The sequence below is a fragment of the Hevea brasiliensis genome, chromosome 3, assembly GCF_030052815.1.
Source record: "Hevea brasiliensis isolate MT/VB/25A 57/8 chromosome 3, ASM3005281v1, whole genome shotgun sequence".
NCBI classification, from domain to species: domain Eukaryota; kingdom Viridiplantae; phylum Streptophyta; class Magnoliopsida; order Malpighiales; family Euphorbiaceae; genus Hevea; species Hevea brasiliensis.
The window spans coordinates 11,900,059-11,921,399 of record NC_079495.1 but is presented as its reverse complement, the minus strand read 5'-3'; the positions used below and the strand labels follow the sequence as shown (position 1 = coordinate 11,921,399).

The window sequence follows — 21,341 nt, the reverse complement described above, 5'->3', positions numbered from 1 at the left end:
GTTCTCTGCTCTAAATCTGATCCTAAGACCCCTTGGGTCTCTTGCTCTCTATGCTTGATTCGCTGGGTGGCAGTCTGGACCCTTTCTTACCTTGCTGTCCCTCCTGAACTGCTCATCATTTCTAACTCTCTCTACTGGGGTCCTATTTACTGGTTGGGGAGGTGGTGGCATAGCTCTGGTGACTTGACGGAGCAATTGAGTCATTTGCTCTAGGAAGGCCTACTGTGTCCTTATTAAAGTACCCAATGATGGTTCTGCTCTACTGCTACTGCGCCCTTGACTAGACACAGGTGCAGGTGCATGACTCTCTACCTCTTCCTCTATCGATTTTTGAGACCCATGCTCTGACGGATCGGATGCCATCGATCCTATAAAACAGAAAAAAAAACATATCTACATTAGTGTCACCTCGATTCTATCTAAAGGCTTATGCATGTGATGCAACTATTTCTTTCTATCTATCTAGGTCTAGGACCGCCTAAACCTCTACTCTGATACTACTAAAATGTGACGCCCCTTACCCGTCTACTGTATAGCCGAGCAAGAAGTGCTACATTCGGTGCCGGAGCACCCTATCTTGTCTTGTCATGTCTATTGTAAATTTTAATGTCATTTAAATCAGGTAATTTATGTGCAGAATTTTTTTTTATATATATATTTTATTTCTGTGGAGACCCGGACAGAGCCTCCCCTGTTTTATTAGCATCAGGCCGGTTTCCACTAATCAACTGTTAACATGTCTATATTCATTTCACACATTTCCCTATCATACTCTCTTTTATCATATCATTCACAACTATTTATGAGATCTCAAAATGAAGTATCATCTATTGCATTCATATGGAAATTCATAGATAATAAATTACAAGTTTTCATTTCAATCTCAAATTTAACTACAAGTCCAAAATGAAATACATCATGACCAGACATAATGAACCAAAATACTAGTCTATACATGGGCCCTACCAAAATACAAAAGACTGGTGACTCCGGTCGGTGGCAGATCTGGTTGGAACTCTGTCCGAACACTACTGTGGCAGCTGCTGATCTTCAGTACCTATGCGATGAAAAACCAACGCGCCAAGCATAACGCTTAGTGGTGCATAATTTATAATAACAATAATTAAACAATTGAATTAATATCTGTAAATCATGATTTCTGGGTTTTTTACGTTTTTATTGCTCTTTGGAAATAATTAACATTATCGAGACCTTTTTATAATTACTTATTGTATTTTAAGTCTTAATTAATTTTTATCAGTACTCAAGAAACCTATAACAAATTATAAAAGCTGGATGCAGTGTGTATCGTTAGATGACTATATATCATCGATATACATCATCGTGCACGAGGCCAGCTGTCGGGCACGAGACCCGCTGTCAAGCTTGTAAAGCCAAAAATAAAGTTAGGCATAATGGCCAATGGGTAGGCATGCATATAGCCTGTAGAACAATCATATCATACATATATTGTCAGTTCATGATTTGCTTTATAAGCAGTACTGCTATCTGTGGTCCTTAATTGGTATACCAATCAATCCAACTATATACATATAAGCCTAGGCATACTTTGGGCAAATTAGTACTATTAAGCACTTATAGTTTTATTATTTCATGCTATGTACTATTAAGGGTTCATAACATATTTTTATTTTACTTCATGTACTACCTATGCTTTATACCATTTCCATGTTATTATAATGGGAACATAGGTCCCAAGCACTTATTCTTATAACTTATATATTTATCACTCTCATTATTTTATGTCATGTACTATACATATTTATAGTATTGTTATTTCATATATGATGAAAACATAGTTTTCAAGTGTATTTTCCTATGACTAATGTGTTTAGCAAACCATTTAGGTAAATTTACATTTTATGTATCAACTAATTTCATATCACCTTGTAGTGGGAAAGCAGGTCCCACATACCTATTTCATGTAATTTAATGTTTAATGGCTTGTTAAGGTTAAATTCCTACCATAAGATAATTTATCTCATGGACCTTTCTGTAGTTTTAGTTTTTGTGTCTTACTTTTATTCATATGATCATTTTGTAGCCACTATTTGGCCACACTTCCTTTATGGAAGTTGTTCCTCTATGTCTTATCTTTATTTTCCCTTTTGAATCATATTAATTTGATTTTTAGAACTCAAGTTATGGTTAGATAACCATAACTGACTCATTCCCAGATTCTAGTTCCTTAACTAGGCAGCTTTTGGACTTAAATTTTACCTAATTAATGGAACAGGTTGCAGTCACTTTTAAGCATGGTGATCTTCATAAAAATTGTTTCCCTGTTTCTTATGATCATTGAGAAATTTGTATCACAATTTTTCAAGTTTTGTGAAATTATTTATGGCTAATTAACTAACCTGGGTTCATGTACCCTGTGCCAACAGGGGCTCAGTTTAGGACAGTGACTGCAGGTCACTTTTTGAGATTTTTAAATTCATAATTTGAGGATGGTTCCAAAAACAAAGTTGTAGCCCTATTTCTTAGGTTTTTGGAAAGGTATGGTTCATCTCAATTGGATTTTTTTAGTGGGAGTTATGACTAAAAGACTGTTCTGGGATCAAGTGAAGTTTGGTCAGATTGTAGGTTTTGATGTAGTGACTTATTCTAGCTGTTTGACCTAGATCTCTTATTTTCTAGGTTTTGATCAAAACATCAATTTTGTAGGACTGTGTCTTATGGACATTTTGCCACTGATTTCATTACATTTGAGTTCTTGTAGACCAAGTTATGGTCATTTTGCCAAAACTGCTCGGTTGAGGTTAGGTCCAGCAGTTTCTGGGCAACCTAATTCTAGGCAGTTTTGTGACCCGATTTGGGCCAGCAATTTGGTTTGGTTTTTAGCATTTCTGGGCTCAGCGGTCTTCGTGAAAATTGTAGCCCTATATCTAATCTTTCCAATGGTATCAAATTCAGGTCATTCGGACTAGTGTAGAGGGAGTTATGTACTATTCATTTGGTCATTTTCTGGGTTTGGTGTAGGGTAATCCAGATTTGGGTAGTATTTAGGTCAGAATTTGGGCATGGTTTCTTCATGGAAAATGGGCTATTTTGGGTCTAGTTTCACCTCCAATTGGCCTCATACTAATTGGAGTCACATAGTTTCAGTTTTGGTTCAAAACTCATGCTGGACTCATTGAGTCCCAAAACCTGCAGAAAACAAGGACTCCCAATTTCAATTTCCTCCATCTTCCTTACTTCAATTGGCATGCATAGCACTTCTATAAGCAACAATCTCAACTCAACAAAGTTAATTTCAAGCATTTACATAAAGTCCCCACATCATATACATACACCCTAATTACAATCACCCAATTCACACAAACTCAATTCTTTTACACTTCTTATCATATCAACTATTCAAACATCCTTATGGAACCATTTTTCATCATTTAAAAACAGTAAACCTCACAAGATTCATGGCTGCCAAAATTAGGGTTCTTCAATTTCTTTTTATTTGTTTTCATTTTCATGGAATACTCACTCATCTCATCATTCTTACAAGATTTAAAGAAGAGAGGGAGTGGTATTTTTGCACTTACCTTGTGACCCAACTTGCAAACTTCAATTTCTCTTCTTCAAATGGGTATCTAAAGCTTCCTTATGAAGTGGGGACAATTATTTGTGAAGAGAGCTATGGGTTTTGATGGGTAAATGAAGAGGAAATCAAGCTTTAAGCTTGATAACAATGGTAGGGAGGGAGAGACCAAGGGAGACGGCAAGGAGAGAGAGAGAAGAGGAAGAAGAAGATGGTTGGTGGTGTTTTGTCTCTTGTGGGTATTTATATATATACATTTATGTGTACTTTATTATTTTTAAATTTCATATGTCTATTTCCTTTCTTTTCTTTTCTTTCCTTTTATTTTCTTTTCTTTTCTTCTCATTTTCCAAATTCAAATTCATAAATTTAATTATGTTAATTATTTTATTTCCTAATTTTAATTTGACATTTAGGTCAAAATTCACCTCTAGGGGTGAAAATGATCAAGTTTGCAAGTTGGGTCACAAGGTAAGTGCAAAAATACCACTCCCTCTCTTCTTTAAATCTTGTAAGAATGATGAGATGAGTGAGTATTCCATGAAAAAGAAAACAAATAAAAAGGAATTGAAGAACCCTAATTTTGGCAGCCATGAATCTTGTGAGGTTTGTTATTTTTAAATGATGAAAAATGGTTCCATAAGGATGTTTGAATAGTTGATATGATAAGAAGTGTAAAAGAGTTGAGTTTGTGTAAATTGGGTGATTGGAATTAGGGTTTATGTGTATGATGTGGGGACTTTATGTAAATACTTGAAATTGACTTGGTTGAGTTGAGATTGTTGCTTATAGAAGTGCTATGCATGCCAATTGAAGTAAGGCAGATGGAGGAAATTGAAATTGGGACTGCTTGTTTTCTGCAGGTTTTGGGACTGAATGAGTCTAGTATGAATTTTGAACAATAACTAAAAATATGTGACTCCAATTGGTATGCGGCCAATTAATTGGTGGTGAAACTAGACCCAAAATAGCCCAGTTTCCATGAAGAAACCATGCTCAAATTTTGTCCAAAACTTGACCTAAATACTGCCCAAATCCGGATTACCCTGCACCAAACCCAGAAAATGACCAAATGAACAGTACATGTTCATTTTGTCATAAATCCCTCTACACTAGTCCAAATGACCTGCATTTGATACTATTGGAAAGATTAGATATAAGGCTACAATTTTTATGAAGACCACTGAACCTAGAAATGCCAAAAACCAAACCAAATTGCTGGCCCAAGTTGGGTCACAAAACTGCCCAGAATTAGGTTACCCAGAAACTGCTGGACCTAACCTCACCCAACTAGTTTTGGCAAAATGACCATGACTTGGTCTAAAAGAACTCAAATGTAATGAAATCAGTGTGAAAATGTCCACAAGACACAAACCTACAAAATTGGTGTTTTGACCAAAACCCAAAAAATAAGAGAACTAGGTCAAACAGTTAGAATAAGTCACTACATCAAAACCTGCAATCTGACCAAACTTCACTTGACCCCAGAACAGTCTTTTAGTCATAACTCCCACTAGAAAAATCCAATTGTGATGAGCCATACCTTTCCAAAAACCTAGGAAATAGGGCTACAACTTTGTTTTAGGAACTGTCCTCAAATTATGAATTTAAGAATCTCAAAAAAGTGACCTGCAGTCATTGTCCTGAACTGAGCCCCTATTGGCAGAGGGTACATGAACCCAGGTTAGTTAATTGGCCATAAATAATTCCACAAAACTTGAAAAATTGTGATACAAATTTCTCAATGATCATAAGAAGTAGGCCAACAATTTTTATGAAGATCACCATGCCTAAAAGTGACTGCAATCTATTCCATTAATTAGGTAAATTTTAAGTCCAAAAGCTGCCTAGTTAAGGAACCAGAATCTGGGAATGAGTCAGTTATAGTTATCCGACCATAACTTGAGTTCTAAAAATCAAATTGATATGATTCAAAAGGGAAAATAAAGATAAGACATAGAGGAACAACTTCCATGAAGGAAGTGTGGCCGAACAGTGGCTACAAACTGATCATATGGATAGGTAAAAGTAAGACACACAAACTGAAACTAAAGAAAGGTCCATGAGATAAATTATCTTATGGTAGGAATTTAACCCTAACAAGCCATTAAACACTAAACCACATGAAAGGGTATGTGGGACCTATTTTCCCACTATAAAGTGATATGTACATTTCAAAAAAATAAGTAATAATGTGTAATTACTCAACGTGATATGTAAAGTCAAAACAGTGAAACTGAACCTAAAGAAGGGTTCTTGAATTAAATTGTTTTTAGTAAGAACTGATTCCTAATAAGTCTCTACATGCTAAATTACATGAAATATGTATGTGGGACCTACTTTCCCACTACAAGGTGACATAAAATTAGTTGATACATAAAATGTAAATTTACCTAAATGGCTTGCTAAACACATAAGTCATAGGAAAATACATTTGGAAACTATGTTTCCATCATATATGAAATAACAATACTATAAATATGTATAATACATGACATAAAATAATGAGAGTGATAAATACACAAGTTATACGAATAAGTGTTTGGGACCTATATTCCCATTATAATAACATGGAAATGGTATAAAGCATAAGTAGTACATGAAGTGAAATAAAAATATGTTATGAACCCTTAATAGTACATAGCATGAAATAATAAAACTATAAGTGCTTAATAGTACTAATTTGCCCAAAGTATGCCTAGGCTTATATGTATATAGTTGGATCGATTGGTATACCAATTAGGGACCACAGATAGCAGTACTGCTTACAGAGCAAATCATAAACTGACAATATATGTCTGATATAATTGTTCTATAGGCTATATGCCTATCCATTGGCCATTTTGCCTAACTTTATTTCTGGCTTTACAAGCCTGCCAGCAGGTCTCGTGCCCGATAGCTGGTCTCATGCATGACAGACATATACTGGACAGACATATGGCTGTCTAACCAGTATACACCCGTGCATCCAGCTTTTATAATTTGTTATCGGTTTCTTAGGCACTGATAAAAATTAATTAAGACTTAAAATACAATAAGTAATCATAAAAGATCCCGATAATGTTAATTATTTCCAAAGAGTAAGAAAAACGTAAAAGACCCAGAAATCATGATTTACAGATATTAATTCAATTGTTTAATTATTGTTATTATAAATTATGCACCACTAAGCATTATGCTTAGCGCGTTAATTTTCCATCGCGTAGGTACTGAAGATCAGCAGCCGCCACAGTAGTGTTCAGACAGAGTTTCGACTAGATCTGCCACCGACCAGAGTCACCTTACCAGTCTTTTGTATTGTGGTAGGGCCCATGTATAGACTAGTATTTTGGTTCATTATGTCTAGTCATGATGTATTTCATTTTGGACTTGTAATTAAACTTGATATTGAAATGAAAACTTGTAATTTATTATCTTTGAATTTCCATGTGAATGCAATAGATGATACTTCATTTTGAGATCTCATAAATAGTTGCGAATGATATGATAAAAGAGAATATGATAGGGAACTGTGTGAAATGAATATGGACATGTTAACAGGTGATTAGTGGAAATTCACCAGATGCTAATAAAATAGGGGAGGCTCTGTCTGGGTCTCCACAGAAATAAGATATAAAAAAAAATTTCTACACATAAATTACCTGATTTAAATGACATTAAAATTTACAATAGACATGACAAGACAAGATAGGGTGCTCCGGCACCGAATGTGACACTTCTTGCTCGGCTATACAGTAGACGGGTAAGGGGCGTCACAGGAACCGAAGAACTGAGAACTGTACCGAACTAAAACCGAAACAATGAAAAACCGAATTAGAACAGTACCAAAATTTTGAAATTTTGGTTCAGTTCCGGTTCCTAGGTAAATTCCGAACAGAATTGGAACCGAACCCCCTTACTTATGATTGTGTATTCACATCTTATAAACAAACTACTAAATCAAAAAACCTGATAAACTCTGTTAGAATTATGACTCAAAATCCTAATGGGATTTGGAGAGAGATCTTTTCCTAATTTGAGTAGGAGAAATATTCCTCAATAGGATGGAGGAATATTTCCTATAATGAGTAGAACTCTTATTTTAGTGTTATTCCTAAATTGAGTATGACTCCTAATCAGATAAAGATTGAGGGAATTAATACTATAAATAGGAGAATAATGGAAAATGTTATTTGGCTTTTGCCCATTGAAGAGAGTGGCTTTCAGCCCATGGAGTGAGGTTGTCACCCATTGTAGAGAGGGGCTTTGCCAACTGCTGAGGATTTGGCTCTGCCCATTGATGAGAGGCACTTTCCTATTGCAGTGGAGAGAGGCTTCGGCTTAAGGTGGAGTAAGGACATAGAATTCAAGAGGAAGAAATTCTTATCCATTAGTGAGAGGGCTTTTGCCCATATAGTTAAAGGCACCCTTTGTGGTGTAGTATTGTAATAGTAAATATATTGGGTTATATCTAGAAGAGATTGAGAGGGACTAACTAATATATTTATTATGAGCAGTTTTATGTTATATGGGTTCTCTTGGGTGTAATTGATTTATGGGTAGTATAGCTCTAAGCTTGTAACGATGATTTATTTATTATTGATAGTGGAAGATGGCATCCTCATGGATGTAACCCTATGTTGAGAGGGTGAACCACGTAAATATTGATATTTTGTATGTTTACTTTATTTTTTTACAATTTATATGCTTCCGCGGTGCACAACAAACTCAAATGAATCTAAGCTTAAATTAATGGTTTTATACATTTAAATATTAATTATGTTTTGAAAATAATTATAAAATGAATTTTTGATTTGGATTTCGTAAAAATTTAATCCAAACCAAATGTGTGCGTGCGTGCGTGCGCTCGCGTGTGTGTGTATATCTATGCAAAATGATCGATAAGAGTTGAATCATAAAAGTCCAAAAAGTGTTAAAAGAAGTAAAAATTGAATCCAACTGGTTTAATATGAAAACTGAAAATATGTTGTTATATAATTTAATTTGTTAGTTTCAGATTGAATATTGTTAAAATTGACTTTCTTAATTTGATTTAATGAAATACAGTAAATTTGCCCAAATCGAGCCATGTACTATAACATTCTTGGCCCATTAAACAAGTAATAAGAGCCCATGAAAATAAAATTTTAAGGGCCAATAAGAAATCTCTAGAAAATAATATTTCTAATAATAATAATAATAATAATCTGAAATGAGCAGATGAAGGCTTAGTCCCGTTCTTTTTTGAGCAGAAGCAGGAGCTCCACTAACCACTAGCCAGATTTCCCTTTGCTCCTTTCCTTCACTTCCAATTTTTAAATCAACCCGTAAACCCACAAAGTTCAATAGTTAAACATCCATTTCAACAAAAACCCTAACCCAAAATGCATTTCCCCCTTGCAAGAGTAGTATATTCAACTTTTAAATGGGTAAGTTCTTCCTTCTTATCTTGCTAATTACGAAAGTTTATTTTGATATTCCATTGTTCTATGGTAATTCCTTGGCATGAGATTATGAGGAAGATAAGTTTATATTAGATTAGTGGGTAAAATTTTATTTTGAAATAATTGGTTTCTAGGGTTAATGAAACTGTAATTTCTAGCTATTAGGTATGTGCTCCTTAATAGGTGAAATTAAAAGTTTGTATTTTTTTTATATGGAGAGGATTGCATTTAAGTTTTAAGTCTTAATTAAATACTAGGTTGAGAATGGATAAAATTAAAGTATGAGGTGGTTGATTTTGGAACTAATAATGGATATTAAATATATTTATGTTAGCAAGAATATTGATTTAATTTTGAAGGAGATTTTAGCATGAAGTGCTTAAGGAGAAGAAAAATATGTTGAATGAAAGAGCAGAAATAAATAGAAGAAAAAGGTGGATTGTTATGAATATGTTTTGTAGGCCTCGAATGGATTGTAACGTGTTGAGGATTGTTGAGCTTTTGGAATTTTGGGGAAAGGTTTAGTTATGCCAGAATGCTACCGGAATTTTTTTTTAGAATTTTCAAAAATAAGTCATGCAATTCACATTTCATATTCTCACTCTAGATTTAAATTTCTTCCTTGATTCAATTTTTTTTTCTCTCTAACCTTAGGAGATGATCCAGTTCCTATAGTAGATACTAGGAGTCCTCCACTGGTCTAAGCTCCTTTCTATCTTTAGTATAGGTGAGTTGATAAATATATAATACTTATATTTTATTAAATGTATCTTTATGTATTTTATTTTCTTTATGCGAAAATGGGAATGGATAATAGTATATATGTGCTCTTTAATAAATAAAATGAGAATTTTACTTTACAACAGAATAAATAGCCAGATACACTCTAAGTATGCACCAAATAGATAGCATCTTGATGATAGGTGGTTTATTTTCTGCTTAACTTATATTTATATTATCTTTGAGACAATGATTAATATACATATAGCCTTTGGAGCATATATTAGATGCCCTTTAGGGATAGCTCTGTACATGTGTATGACTAGCATTTTGATTGCTCTTATGCCATTAGTGTCATCATGGGCCCAAGATGCCAACATTGATCTCAAGTTGCCAGTATTTTTATTTTTATTGCATCTGAGATGCTAGCATTATCCTTAAGGAAGCATGTTATGAGTGTATGTGATTTTACAAATTTTATGATATTTTAGCAAGTTTATTTTAGAAACATTGTTACAAAAAATGTTGAAATGATTTGAGATATATGATATTTATTCAGCTGAATTAATTTAGCATGGTATGTGGTATTAATAAGTATCAAAACCTTGTTTGTTCCTCCTTTGTTATGTATTTATTCACTCACTGTGTAGTTGTACTCACCCTTTATATTGTTTAACATTTCATATTCTTTTGGTGATTTTACTTCTCGCATCTCTTGTTCATTAGCATTGTCCTTTCTTCCACTTCACTAACTATAGAGTCTAGTGGAGGTCAGGCCAACATGTAATTAAAAGGTTTTATTGGTGCATACATGTAATTATGCACCCATGCATTAAATAGCAAAAGTTCTAAAAGGGGAAAATATGCACCTACTGCCTAAGTAATTAGAAGAACCCTAATTTGGATAAAATGCTAGAAATAGTGTCCAATCTGTCACCTTTTCATGCCATTGTTTAGTGGCAATGTTTATCATCAAGAATGTAAGGTTTCGAGTTTGAGTTATAGTCAAAATTAAAATTAAAAAAAAAAAGTGAATTATTAACCCAATATCTATGAAAAGAATATATATATACTAACTAGTAGAATAAATGTTTGAACAGTCTCTGGTAGAGTTTCATTTTCTTAACACCAATTGTTTGCTTATTTTGGAAGCATGAGAACACTCTCACAAGATACTGCCAAGGCATGGATTTAGAATGGCTTGAACTTTCTCATGATGAACATGAAATAGAGGTATGTTCACAGCAAAAACAGATATTTTTAATCATTTGGGAGTCCCTAATGAACATAAAGATTGTCTAGTGAGAATCATTTCAGAAACAGAATGCACATAGGGCAAAAGTAAAGGCACTGAAAGATGACCTCTCACAGCTACGGTTGACATGCTTGTAAGTGATGAAGAATTGGTCTGAATTTGATGCAATTAATCTTCAGTTTCTAATAATCTAAAGTTTATTTATAGGCACATGATGGGTCAACGACTAGATGGCCTGAGCTTCAAGGAGCTGCAGCACCTAGAAGATCAATTAAGTAACGGGTTACTCTCTGTTAAGGATAAGAAGGGACAATTTTAATATAAACATTTAATCTGTATCATTAATAATTAGTCTTATAATACACTAGAAAATTATCATGTGACAAATCTAGCTAAAATTTTAGCAACATTAGCCAAAATTGAAATTTTAGTGGTCATTAGAGCTGAAATTCATCTGGTAAAATTTACAGTGAGTGAGTTGAAAAATGTACGAGTTTAATTATTACATCACATTTCACTTTTATAATAATTAGTCCACATAACTTTATTATTTGTAACAATGTAGCCTTAGATTTGCATGATTGCTTTGATTTTGGTTGATTAGTTGAATTTTAATAGGACTATTTTATTAACGTAAACATATTGTTAGAAGAAAGAATACAAGGAATGAAGGAAATGATTGTGTGTTTGTCTGTGTCTTATTTACAGAGATATTACATCTATTTATACATGAGAATATGAGCTAATTTAGACAATAATAATAATTGTTGTAATTATGCTACACAAATATCCTATAATCATGCTAATTATTGTAATTATGCTATACAAATCTTTTATAATCATGTTAATTGCTGTAATTATGCTAACACATATCTTAGGGACTAAAAAAAAAAATAGAGAGATTAAACTGCGATTTTTGTTATATCTCAATGAGCCAAAAATTATTTTGGTTAATTTATGAACTAGAAATATAAATATTGAATTATACAATTTATTTATATGAAATTTGAGATTCTGTTGATAAATTTAGAAAAGAGGGACTTCTTATTTCTGTAATTCAAGAGCTTATAATTAAACTGAGTAGCTGATGATAATCACTACTGGCTAGAAATTTTGGAGCAGCTAAAAATATCTAGGTTAATCTTACTTAAGACCCAATAAAACAGAGCTAATTAAATCTTTTTCAAATGCAAGGCTCCCTATGATTGTGGTGTGTATGAGAGGATATCACCAGTTAGGATGATGGTGAATATATAAAATATAAAGCGAAAAAAACTTGTTTTGTTCTTTGAAAATGGTGGTTAGTTTCCTAGAAAAATATAGCATCAAAACCAACCCTACAAGCATCTATACTCCACCAACTATTTATAAGTTTGAGAAGGACCCCAGGAGCAAGATTGCCCATTTCTTAAGAGACCTTCATTTTGCATAAGCTTGAGTTATCCAGATCAGATGGAGAAGTTGATTTTGATATATAAATAGTAGGGGAATGGAAGAAATAGTCAGAAAGGAAAAGTGCTTGTCGATACCCAGACAGGAACCGAGGAATCAAAGATTGGGACTTTAACAAGAAAGAGGGAAAGAAAATATTACCCTTTACCCAAAAAATGGTTTGATCTCAAAAGGGATAGAAGTAGGAAGCTCAAGATTCAGATTAGAAGATGTTTGAGCTTTTGAAACTAATAATGCTAATTAAATTTAATGGAAAGCGACAAAAAACATAACAAACAATATCTGTTCAGGAATCGAGAAAATGAAATAATCATAGAGACTAACCCAACGATCCAAAAAATACGAAAATTAAGCACCAACCAATATGAAATTTATATAAAGAAAATAAATTAATCATACAAAAACAACCTAGAAAGTAAATAAAATGTTTCCAATAAATGATAGTAATAATAGTGTGCAGCTTAGATAATGAACAGGAACAAGTGAATTGTACTAAATATTCAACCGAGAAGAGAAAATGACTATAAGTCTATAACTGATAATAGCATTTTACATGTTATGGAAAAAATCAATAAAAAGAAAATAGAACAATTTCTATGCAAAACCCAAAACTGGAAAGCCAACAAATTTTGGTTGGGTTTTTATGGTAGAGCCAAAAGAAAGACCCGATCCAAATGGGTAAAAAGAAAAAGGTAACTTTTTTATGAGAAGAAGATCAAAAAAGAAAGGGACAACACAAACAAGAATTTAAGAAAAAAATCTAATTATTTATAAGTTAGTCATCTCAAATGAATACGGAGTGTTAAAAAGAAGACCAAGCTGCTAACTCTCTGCTTATGTTCTGATTAGTAAATTCCTGCAATGGAAAGAAATGATAAAATACACATATTTTTACCAAGCAATAAATGATTTAGGAATTTTATGAACATATTGATATCAACAAATTATACACATAGTGTATGTATTATAGCACAAAATAGGAATGGAGCAAAAAAGAAGAAGAAGAAGAAGAAGAAGAATACCATTTAACTTGGCAAGCTTGATCAACTTCCTTAAATCTCAAACAAAATTTTAATGATAGGATGTAACGCCCTCACCGTGGATAGTCTGTACATTTTACTATTCCGACGACTAATGTCTATTCGGACAGTCAGGATGTCTGGAACTACACTTAAACTATAGTGAAGAGGCATAAATTAATGAAATAAATATTAAAAAAATGTAAGAAAAATTTTGAGAAATAAAATAAAATTTAGAAAATTTATTAATTAGTATAAAAAAATAAAAATAACCTGATGAGCACCATGAAGGGCATTTTGGTCATTTCACCCATAGAGGTGAATTTTGACCTACATGTCAAATTAAAATTAGGAAATAAAATAATTAACATAAATTAAATTTATGAATTTAAATTTGAAAAATGAGAAGAGAAAGAAGAAGAAAAGAAAAGGAAAGAAAAGAAAAGAAAGAAAAAGAAATAGACTTATGGCATTTAAAAAAAATTCATATATGAAATACCTATTTTTAAATGATATTAAAAATTTACAATGAACATGACAAGACAAGATAGGGTACTCCGGCACCGAATGTGACACTTCTCGCTCGGCTACACTGTAGACGGATGAGGGGCGTCACATAAGACCTAAACAACATCTCCTTTATATAAAACTTAATAATGATAATGATTTATCATAAATATAGAAGTGGATGCAATGTATGGATCACCACCAACATTAATCTTGATTCTAAGAAATGTGCACCTCATTGTCAAGGAGTCCAGCATCTTGGTGCTAATGGTAGCGAGGAGTCTAGATTTAACATTCACTTCCCTAACACTTCTGTTATAACAAGCACATAAATTTAAGGTACACACAAATTGCACAATTACACAGTATTGAAAATAGAAGAAGAATGACACAGGATTTAACGTAGTTTAACCGTAAGGTCTATGTCTATGGGCAAGACAAGAGAAAAAATTTCACTATGATGAAAAGAGCAAGATACAATCAATCAGAACTCTCAAACCCTAACCCTAGTGTGTTTTTCGAATATCTCACAACTCTACCGCAAAGGGTAGAATATTACAATATTTATACTGGTCCATACTGCGGGAACGTTGCCCCCGCACCCCCAAGGAGATCAGTGGTGAGCTTCGAGCTCGGGCTTATCAGCCCGTGCCCTCCGTTACCACCACAGATCTCACTTTTTATCCCAATCGGGTCGCAGCATGAAACTTTTGGGTCGAATAATAATTCAGGTCCATGAAAAATATATCCAAATTTCAAGCCACAAAAATAACAATTCTTCCCCTTGGCTTGAATTCCCTTTATCATCAACAAAATAACCACAAAAATACTTTCTCTTGCCATATGCCCTCGCAAGGGCATTACTGAGCACTACAAACACCAACCAAGTCTAGGTAATGCCTAAACTTGCTAATTGAAACTCCCTTGGTCATCATATCTGCTGGATTATCATGTGTAGAGACTTTCTGCACAACTACAGTCTCCTGAGATACAATGTCCCGAATGAAGTGATAACTGACATCAATGTGCTTAGTTCGCTCATGGTACATCTGGTTCTTTGTGAGATGTATTACACTCTGGCTGTCATAAAATACTGTTGCCTTGTTCTGTATCAACCCAAGATCACCCACCAAACCTTGTAACCATAAAACTTCCTTTACTGCCTCTGTTAAGCCCTTATATTCAGCCTCTGTGGTAGACAAAGCAATTGTAGCTTTCAATATTGCCTTCCAACTGATAGCACTTATAGAAAGAGCAACAAATAACCTGTTAAAGATCTCCTCTTGTCTAAGTTTCTTGTAAAATCTGAATCCACATAGCCAATAACTGAATCGCTCATCTTGGCCCTGCCAAATCTCAGACCAACATCTATAGTACCCTTCAAATACCTCAAAATCCATTTCACTGCCTGCCAATGCTCTTTCCCAGGACACACTATGTATCTACTCACAACACTAACAGCATGTGAAATGTCAGGTCGGGTGCATACCATAGCATACATGATGCTACCAATAGCACTCGAATAGGGAACACTGGACATATGCTCCATCTCCTCATCTATTTTGGGTGACATGTCTGCATATAACTTGAAATGGCCAGCAAACGAAATAGTCACAGGCTTAGCATTATTCATATTGAAACACTTAAGCACTTTCTCAACATAGGTCTGTTGAGACAAGAAAAGCTTCCTAACACTTCTATCCCTGGTAATTTCCATTCCTAATATCTTCTTTACAGCACCCAAATCTTTCATCTCAAAGTCATTACTGAACTGCTTTTAGCAGCAATAAGCATGTCATCCACATACAATAGCAAATAAATAAAGGAATCATCTGAAAGCTTTTTATGATACACACAACTGTCATATGAACTACGATTAAAGCTATTACGAACCATGAATGTATCAAATCTTTTGTATCACTGCCTAAGAGACTATTTCAGACCATATAAAGATTTCTTAAGCAAGCAAACATGGTTTTCCATACCTGGAATGAGAAATCCCTCAGGCTGAGTCATATGAATTTGCTCCTCCAACTCTTCATGCAAAAATGTTGTCTTTACATCTAATTGCTTAAGCTCTAGATCATGATGAGCAACCATAGCAAGTAAGACTCTGATAGAACTATGCTTCACAACTGGAGAAAACACTTTATTAAAGTCAATCTCCTCCTTATGAGTGAAGCCTTTTGCTATCAACCGTGCCTTATATCGAGGCACTTCAACCCCTGGAGTGCCTTCCTTTTTCTTGAACACCCATTTGCAACCTATCACTTTTTATCCCTTAGGCAATGTTACAAGCTCCCAAGTTTGATTCTTGTGAATAGATTCAATTTCTTCACTCATAGCACCGACCCACTGATTTGCACCTGAACAAGAAATAGCTTCTCCATAATTGCTAGGTTCATGCACATTAACTGTTTCAGCAACTGACAAGGCAAACATAACTAAATCTACATATGTATATCTCTATGGTGGTTTAATCTATCTTTTCTCTCTATCAGTTGCAATGCTATATGGTTCCTATTGCTGTTGCTCAGGTGCATCCTCTTGTTGATCAGGATCTTGCACCTCATTCTCTGAAGCACTGGACTGAACTGCTGAAGTATCAATATAAAGCTCCACCTATTCTCTGACACCGTGATCTAATTCTGCTATTGACTTATCCCTCTGGCTATCCAATGAAGTAGACTTACTAAATATCACATCCCTACTGATAATTAATCCTGGAGACTTTGGATCATTGCACCACAGCTTGTAGCCTTTCACTCCAGATGCATACCCTAGAAATATGCATTTTCTTGCCCTCGGCTCAAGCTTAGCATCTCTCACATTAGCATAAGTAGGGCAACCAAATACTCTTAGCTGAGAGTAATCAGCAGGTGAACCGGACCAGATCTCAAAAGGAGTTTTGCACTCAATAGTTGTAGATGTAGATCTATTAACCATGAAATAGGTTGTATTAATTGTTTCATCCCAGAAATCCTTTCCTAATCCTGAATGTGAGAGCACGCTTCGTGCTTTGTCACAAAACATTTTGTTCATGCGTTCTGCAATACCATTCTGTTGTGGTATCCTTGTACAAGTGTGATGTCTCACTATACCTTTATTACTGCAAAATGAATCGAACTCACGATTGTAAAATTCCAACCCGTTATCAGTTCTAAGATGCTTGACCTTTTTTTTCTGTTTACTTCTCAATCATCGTCTTTCACTTTACAAAGGTTGAAAATGCCTCATCTTTTGTTTTCAAAAAATACACCCACACTATCCGAGAGTAATCATTAATCAAAGTCATGAAATACCTAGCACCGCTCTTGGAAGGGATTCTGTTAGGACCCCATAGATCTAAGTGGATATAATCTACCGTTCCTCTAGTCTTGTGCACTGCCTTTTATCGAACTTCACCCTGGTTTGTTTGCCAAACACACAGTGTTCACAAAAGTCCATAGATTCTGTTTTCTGCCCATCCAATAAATCCAGCTTGCTTAACATAGATAATCCTCTTTCACTCATATGATCAAGACGCATATGCCATAATTGAGTCTAATTCTGATTATTGCTTTCGGATGCTACTGCAGCTTCCCCTGAAACTGTACTGCCCTGAAGAAAATACAATCCTGAAACTAAACTACTCTTCATGAGTGCCATAAAGCCCTTGCACACTTTGAGAACTCCATTCTCTGCATGGTATCTGAATCCATGAGAGTCAAGTGTCCCAAGAGAAATCAGGTTCCTCTTTAGTCTTGGAACATGCCAACACTCTATAGTTCTGACAATGCCATCAAATATCCTCAATCTGATGTTACCAATTCCTTCAACAGATAATGCACGATCATTGCCCAGAAACACCTTGCCACTCATCTGTTTATAAGTGACAAACCAGTTTCTGTGTGGACACATGTTATAAGTAGCACTAGTATCAAGAATCTAGGAATTTTATCCATGATCTGAACTCACACATAAAATTTCTCCAGCACTGTCATCACCATCAGAATTAATAAAACTATCAACCACATTCGTAAAACTTTCTAGTTGCTTTCCCTTTTTATTTTTCAACTTGGGATAGTCTCTCCTGTAGTGACCTTGCTCTCCGCACTCAAAATAGTTGGCCTTTTTCATTCTGAACTTAGATATGGCCTTAGATTTCTTCATGCTAAAAGAACTCTTCCTTGAATGTGTTCTTCCCCTGCTAACCAAACCTTCCACCTCAAATCTTTCTCTATTATCTGAAAATTTCTTTTTCAACTCCTTCGATTTTAGAGAATTACTAACATCGTCTAGTGAAATACTATCTTTTCCATACAATAGAGTATCAACAAAAGTTTCATAGGAGGGTGACAAAGAACATAACACAATAAGGGCCTAATCCTCACTATCAATCTCAATATCAATATTCATTAGGTCCATAATGATTGAATTGAATTCATCTAGATGTTCTTTAATGGGCGAACCTTTGCTCATTCTCAGATTGTAAAGCATTTTCTTCAGATATAAGCGATTGGTCAACGATTTGGCAGAGTACAACTCCTCTAATTTCTTCCATGCCGCAGATGCTAAGCTTTCACCAGCAATCTCCCATAGGACATTATCAGTTACGCTCATGAAAATCGCACTCAAAGCTCTCTCCTTTAGATCAGCCTTCTCCGTCTCTTTCATACCTTATGGAAAGTTACCCTCGATTGCCTTCCATAGACCTTGTAGGATCAAGAAAGATTTAATTTTAATCTTCCACAGATTGAAATTCGATCTACCATCAAACTTCTCCATCTTATACTTCGTTGAAGATGACGCCATCTGTAAACCCTAGGTTTTGCGCACAAAGCTCTGATACTAGTTTGTTATAATAAGCACGCAAATCTAAGGCACATACACAAATCGCACAATCACACAGTATTGAAAATAGAAGAAGAATGACACAGGATTTAACATGGTTCAATCGTAAGGTCTACGTCCATGGGCAAGACAAGAGAAAAAGTTTCACTATGATGAAAAGAGCAAGATATAATCAATCAGAACTCTCAAACCCTAACTCTAGTGTGTTTTTCGAATGTCTCACAACTTTACTGCAAAGGGTAGAATATTACAATATTTATACTGATCCATATTGCAAGGGCGTTGCCCCTGCATTCCCAAGGAGATCAGTGGTGGGTTTCGAGCCTAAACCTATCCCCCCGTGCCCTCCGCTACCACCACAGATCTCACTTTTTATCCCAATCGGGTAGCAAAGCGAAATTTTCGAGTCAAATCAAATTTCAAGTTCATAAAAAATATATCCAAATTTCAAGCCACAAAAATAACAACTTATAATCCCAGGCTCCCCACTCTCCCCATTCACAATGCATGTATAAAAGCAGAAAGAGATTATCATCCACACTTCCATTGAATTTCATGTTGTAGGAACCATCCTACTTGTTTTTCCCCAAACCTTTTCAGTGAAATTGATGACTAGAAAAGGAAAATAGGATGTAGGAAAAAAAAATTCCTAATTTCTGCATCTACCATAACGAACACTTTGTATCAGTTAGGAAAAACCCCTTGTATAGAGTTCCAAAATATTAGAGCTAATAGAATAAAAATTCAACAAGCAACAATTTTGAAAGAATCAACAACAATAGATAATTTAAACTCTAAAATTCACTTGTTAAGAACCCAATCTCCTTGACCTGAATTTGTTGCTCATTTTGGATGAACAATTCCTCAAAACACAAACAAGCAAGCAAAACCACCACTACATTCCTCCTCTTTCCTCTTCTGTTTCTTTGTTGAAATCGACTATTACTATAGATGACGATATGTGAAAGTTCAAAGCTTTCTTTTGGTTGGATGAAGGAAGGTAATTTTCATTAGATTTTGTTGGAAAAGGAAGTCACTGTAGCATCAGGTTAGGGATGAGATTTGCGGTAACGGACAATGTAAAAAGACGAAGGTTAAGAAAGCCAGAGAGAAAGTAGAGAGTCTTTGCATTAAAAAAAAAAAAAAAAAAAAAAGAAGACTTTTCTGCCAATACCTTATTAGCACGCGCCCTTTATTTTCTCCATTTATGGCAAAATTTATATTTTCGCCACTATTGTTGAACAATCAGTGATAATTTTCAATTTTGCTATTATAATAATCTATTTGCTTAGTTTTAGTGGCAATCTCCACTAATTATTTGCCACAAAAACTGTATTTTCTTTAGTGATTGCAGGTAATTAATCAAATTAACTAGCTAGAAAATTTGGCAACATGTATGTAATCTCCTTAATTTCCTCGTTTATATAACTTAAATCTTTTGGTTTTTCATCAGATGCAAAAGCTCATTTAAGAGAATGAAAAGCTGCGGAAACAGGTAATTTTAATTAATTAATTATTGATAAACCTGATTTAGTGAAACTTGTGAAAGTGTAAAATTTTTTCATATTTGATAGAATTTTATGTAGTGATTAATTAATTATAGATAGATGAGCTTCAACGAAGTTCATCATTGTCAAAATCGACAATGCTGGAGTTTAATCCATTCGAAAGGAGATTCTCTGTTGCAAGAACTGACAAAACTGCTAGCTATGACGGAGGAGAGAAGGAAGAAGAAAGTGATAATGATATTTCAGTGACTTCATTGCAACTTGGGTATGTTCCATTTTTGCATCTCCATATATACTTGTTTAAAATTTATATTAATTCAAATAAAATATTAACTTTTAGAAAAATTAATTATGTTTGTTTAGTTTTCATGTCAAATTTAAATTGACAAACAGTTAATTTAAATTATATGAATCATCCGTTTAATTTTCAATTGAATTTTCAATTTTATCATTTTAAATTTTATGTGAACTACATTAAATTACATTTTATTATTTCGCATCCTAATTAATTTTATTTTTTAAAACTTTTGTTTTTTTTGTGCTCTTACAGGCTATCTTGTGATGGTAATAAGAAAAGGAAAGCAAGTAAGAGTGAATCCATGTGCAATGATTCAGAAAGTCAATTGAGCTCAGAGTGATTCACCATGAGAAGAAATTTTTTATGTAGTCACTATCCGCACAACTAATAGGATTTAATCTTTAATAAAGATGGGATTCATATGAACTCCATCATGATTAGTTACTACAATAAAATTGTTGTAATACAACAACTGTACTTAAAAATTTATCTAATAAGAGAGAACCTTTTTTAGTTTACGGTTTCAAGAAGAATAAAACACGGGTATTATAGAGAGGGCTTTGATACTTGAGTGTTATTTTATGTAGTTTGAATTTTAGATATGTATTCATGAACTTAAATTGTGACTCGAACCTTGAAAGCTTTGAGTTGTGAGCCGATTGAAATAGAAAGTGAGGTCTTGGATGATATGGATGAGCATAAATATTGTAATATTTTACCCTTTTGCAGTAGTTTTGTGATATATTCAAGAAACACACTAGAGTTAG

General features: G+C 34.1%; 1 protein-coding gene across 2 annotated transcripts; it reads left to right on the top strand.

Moving 5' to 3' along the window:
* The first annotated feature begins 8,765 nt into the window (after positions 1-8,765).
* Positions 8,766-21,087, top strand: LOC110631500 (agamous-like MADS-box protein AGL15). Of its 2 annotated transcripts, XR_009147569.1 has the most exons (8): positions 8,766-8,967; positions 9,637-9,709; positions 10,855-10,935; positions 11,020-11,090; positions 11,165-11,232; positions 20,222-20,263; positions 20,372-20,541; positions 20,827-21,087. XR_009147569.1 is itself a non-coding variant. In XM_058143879.1 (4 exons), exons 1-4 carry the CDS (start codon positions 8,923-8,925, stop codon positions 11,274-11,276), a joined length of 309 nt encoding a protein of 102 aa, XP_057999862.1. In that variant the 5' UTR covers positions 8,766-8,922; the 3' UTR covers positions 11,277-11,593. The 2 variants fall into 2 exon arrangements, 1 of the variants encoding a protein (XP_057999862.1); XM_058143879.1 differs by lacking the exons at positions 9,637-9,709; positions 20,222-20,263; positions 20,372-20,541; positions 20,827-21,087 and having other exon boundaries at positions 11,165-11,593.
* The last annotated feature ends 254 nt before the right edge of the window (positions 21,088-21,341 follow it).

Excerpts from the sequence above, each read along its gene's own strand:
- LOC110631500 (XM_058143879.1), top strand. The coding sequence starts at position 8,923 with ATGCATTTCCCCCTTGCAAGAGTAGTATATTCAACTTTTAAATGG. Across the intron at positions 10,936-11,019 it reads ATGATGAACATGAAATAGAG|AAACAGAATGCACATAGGGC; the intron begins GTATGTTCACAG and ends GAATCATTTCAG. Across the intron at positions 11,091-11,164 it reads CAGCTACGGTTGACATGCTT|GCACATGATGGGTCAACGAC; the intron begins GTAAGTGATGAA and ends GTTTATTTATAG.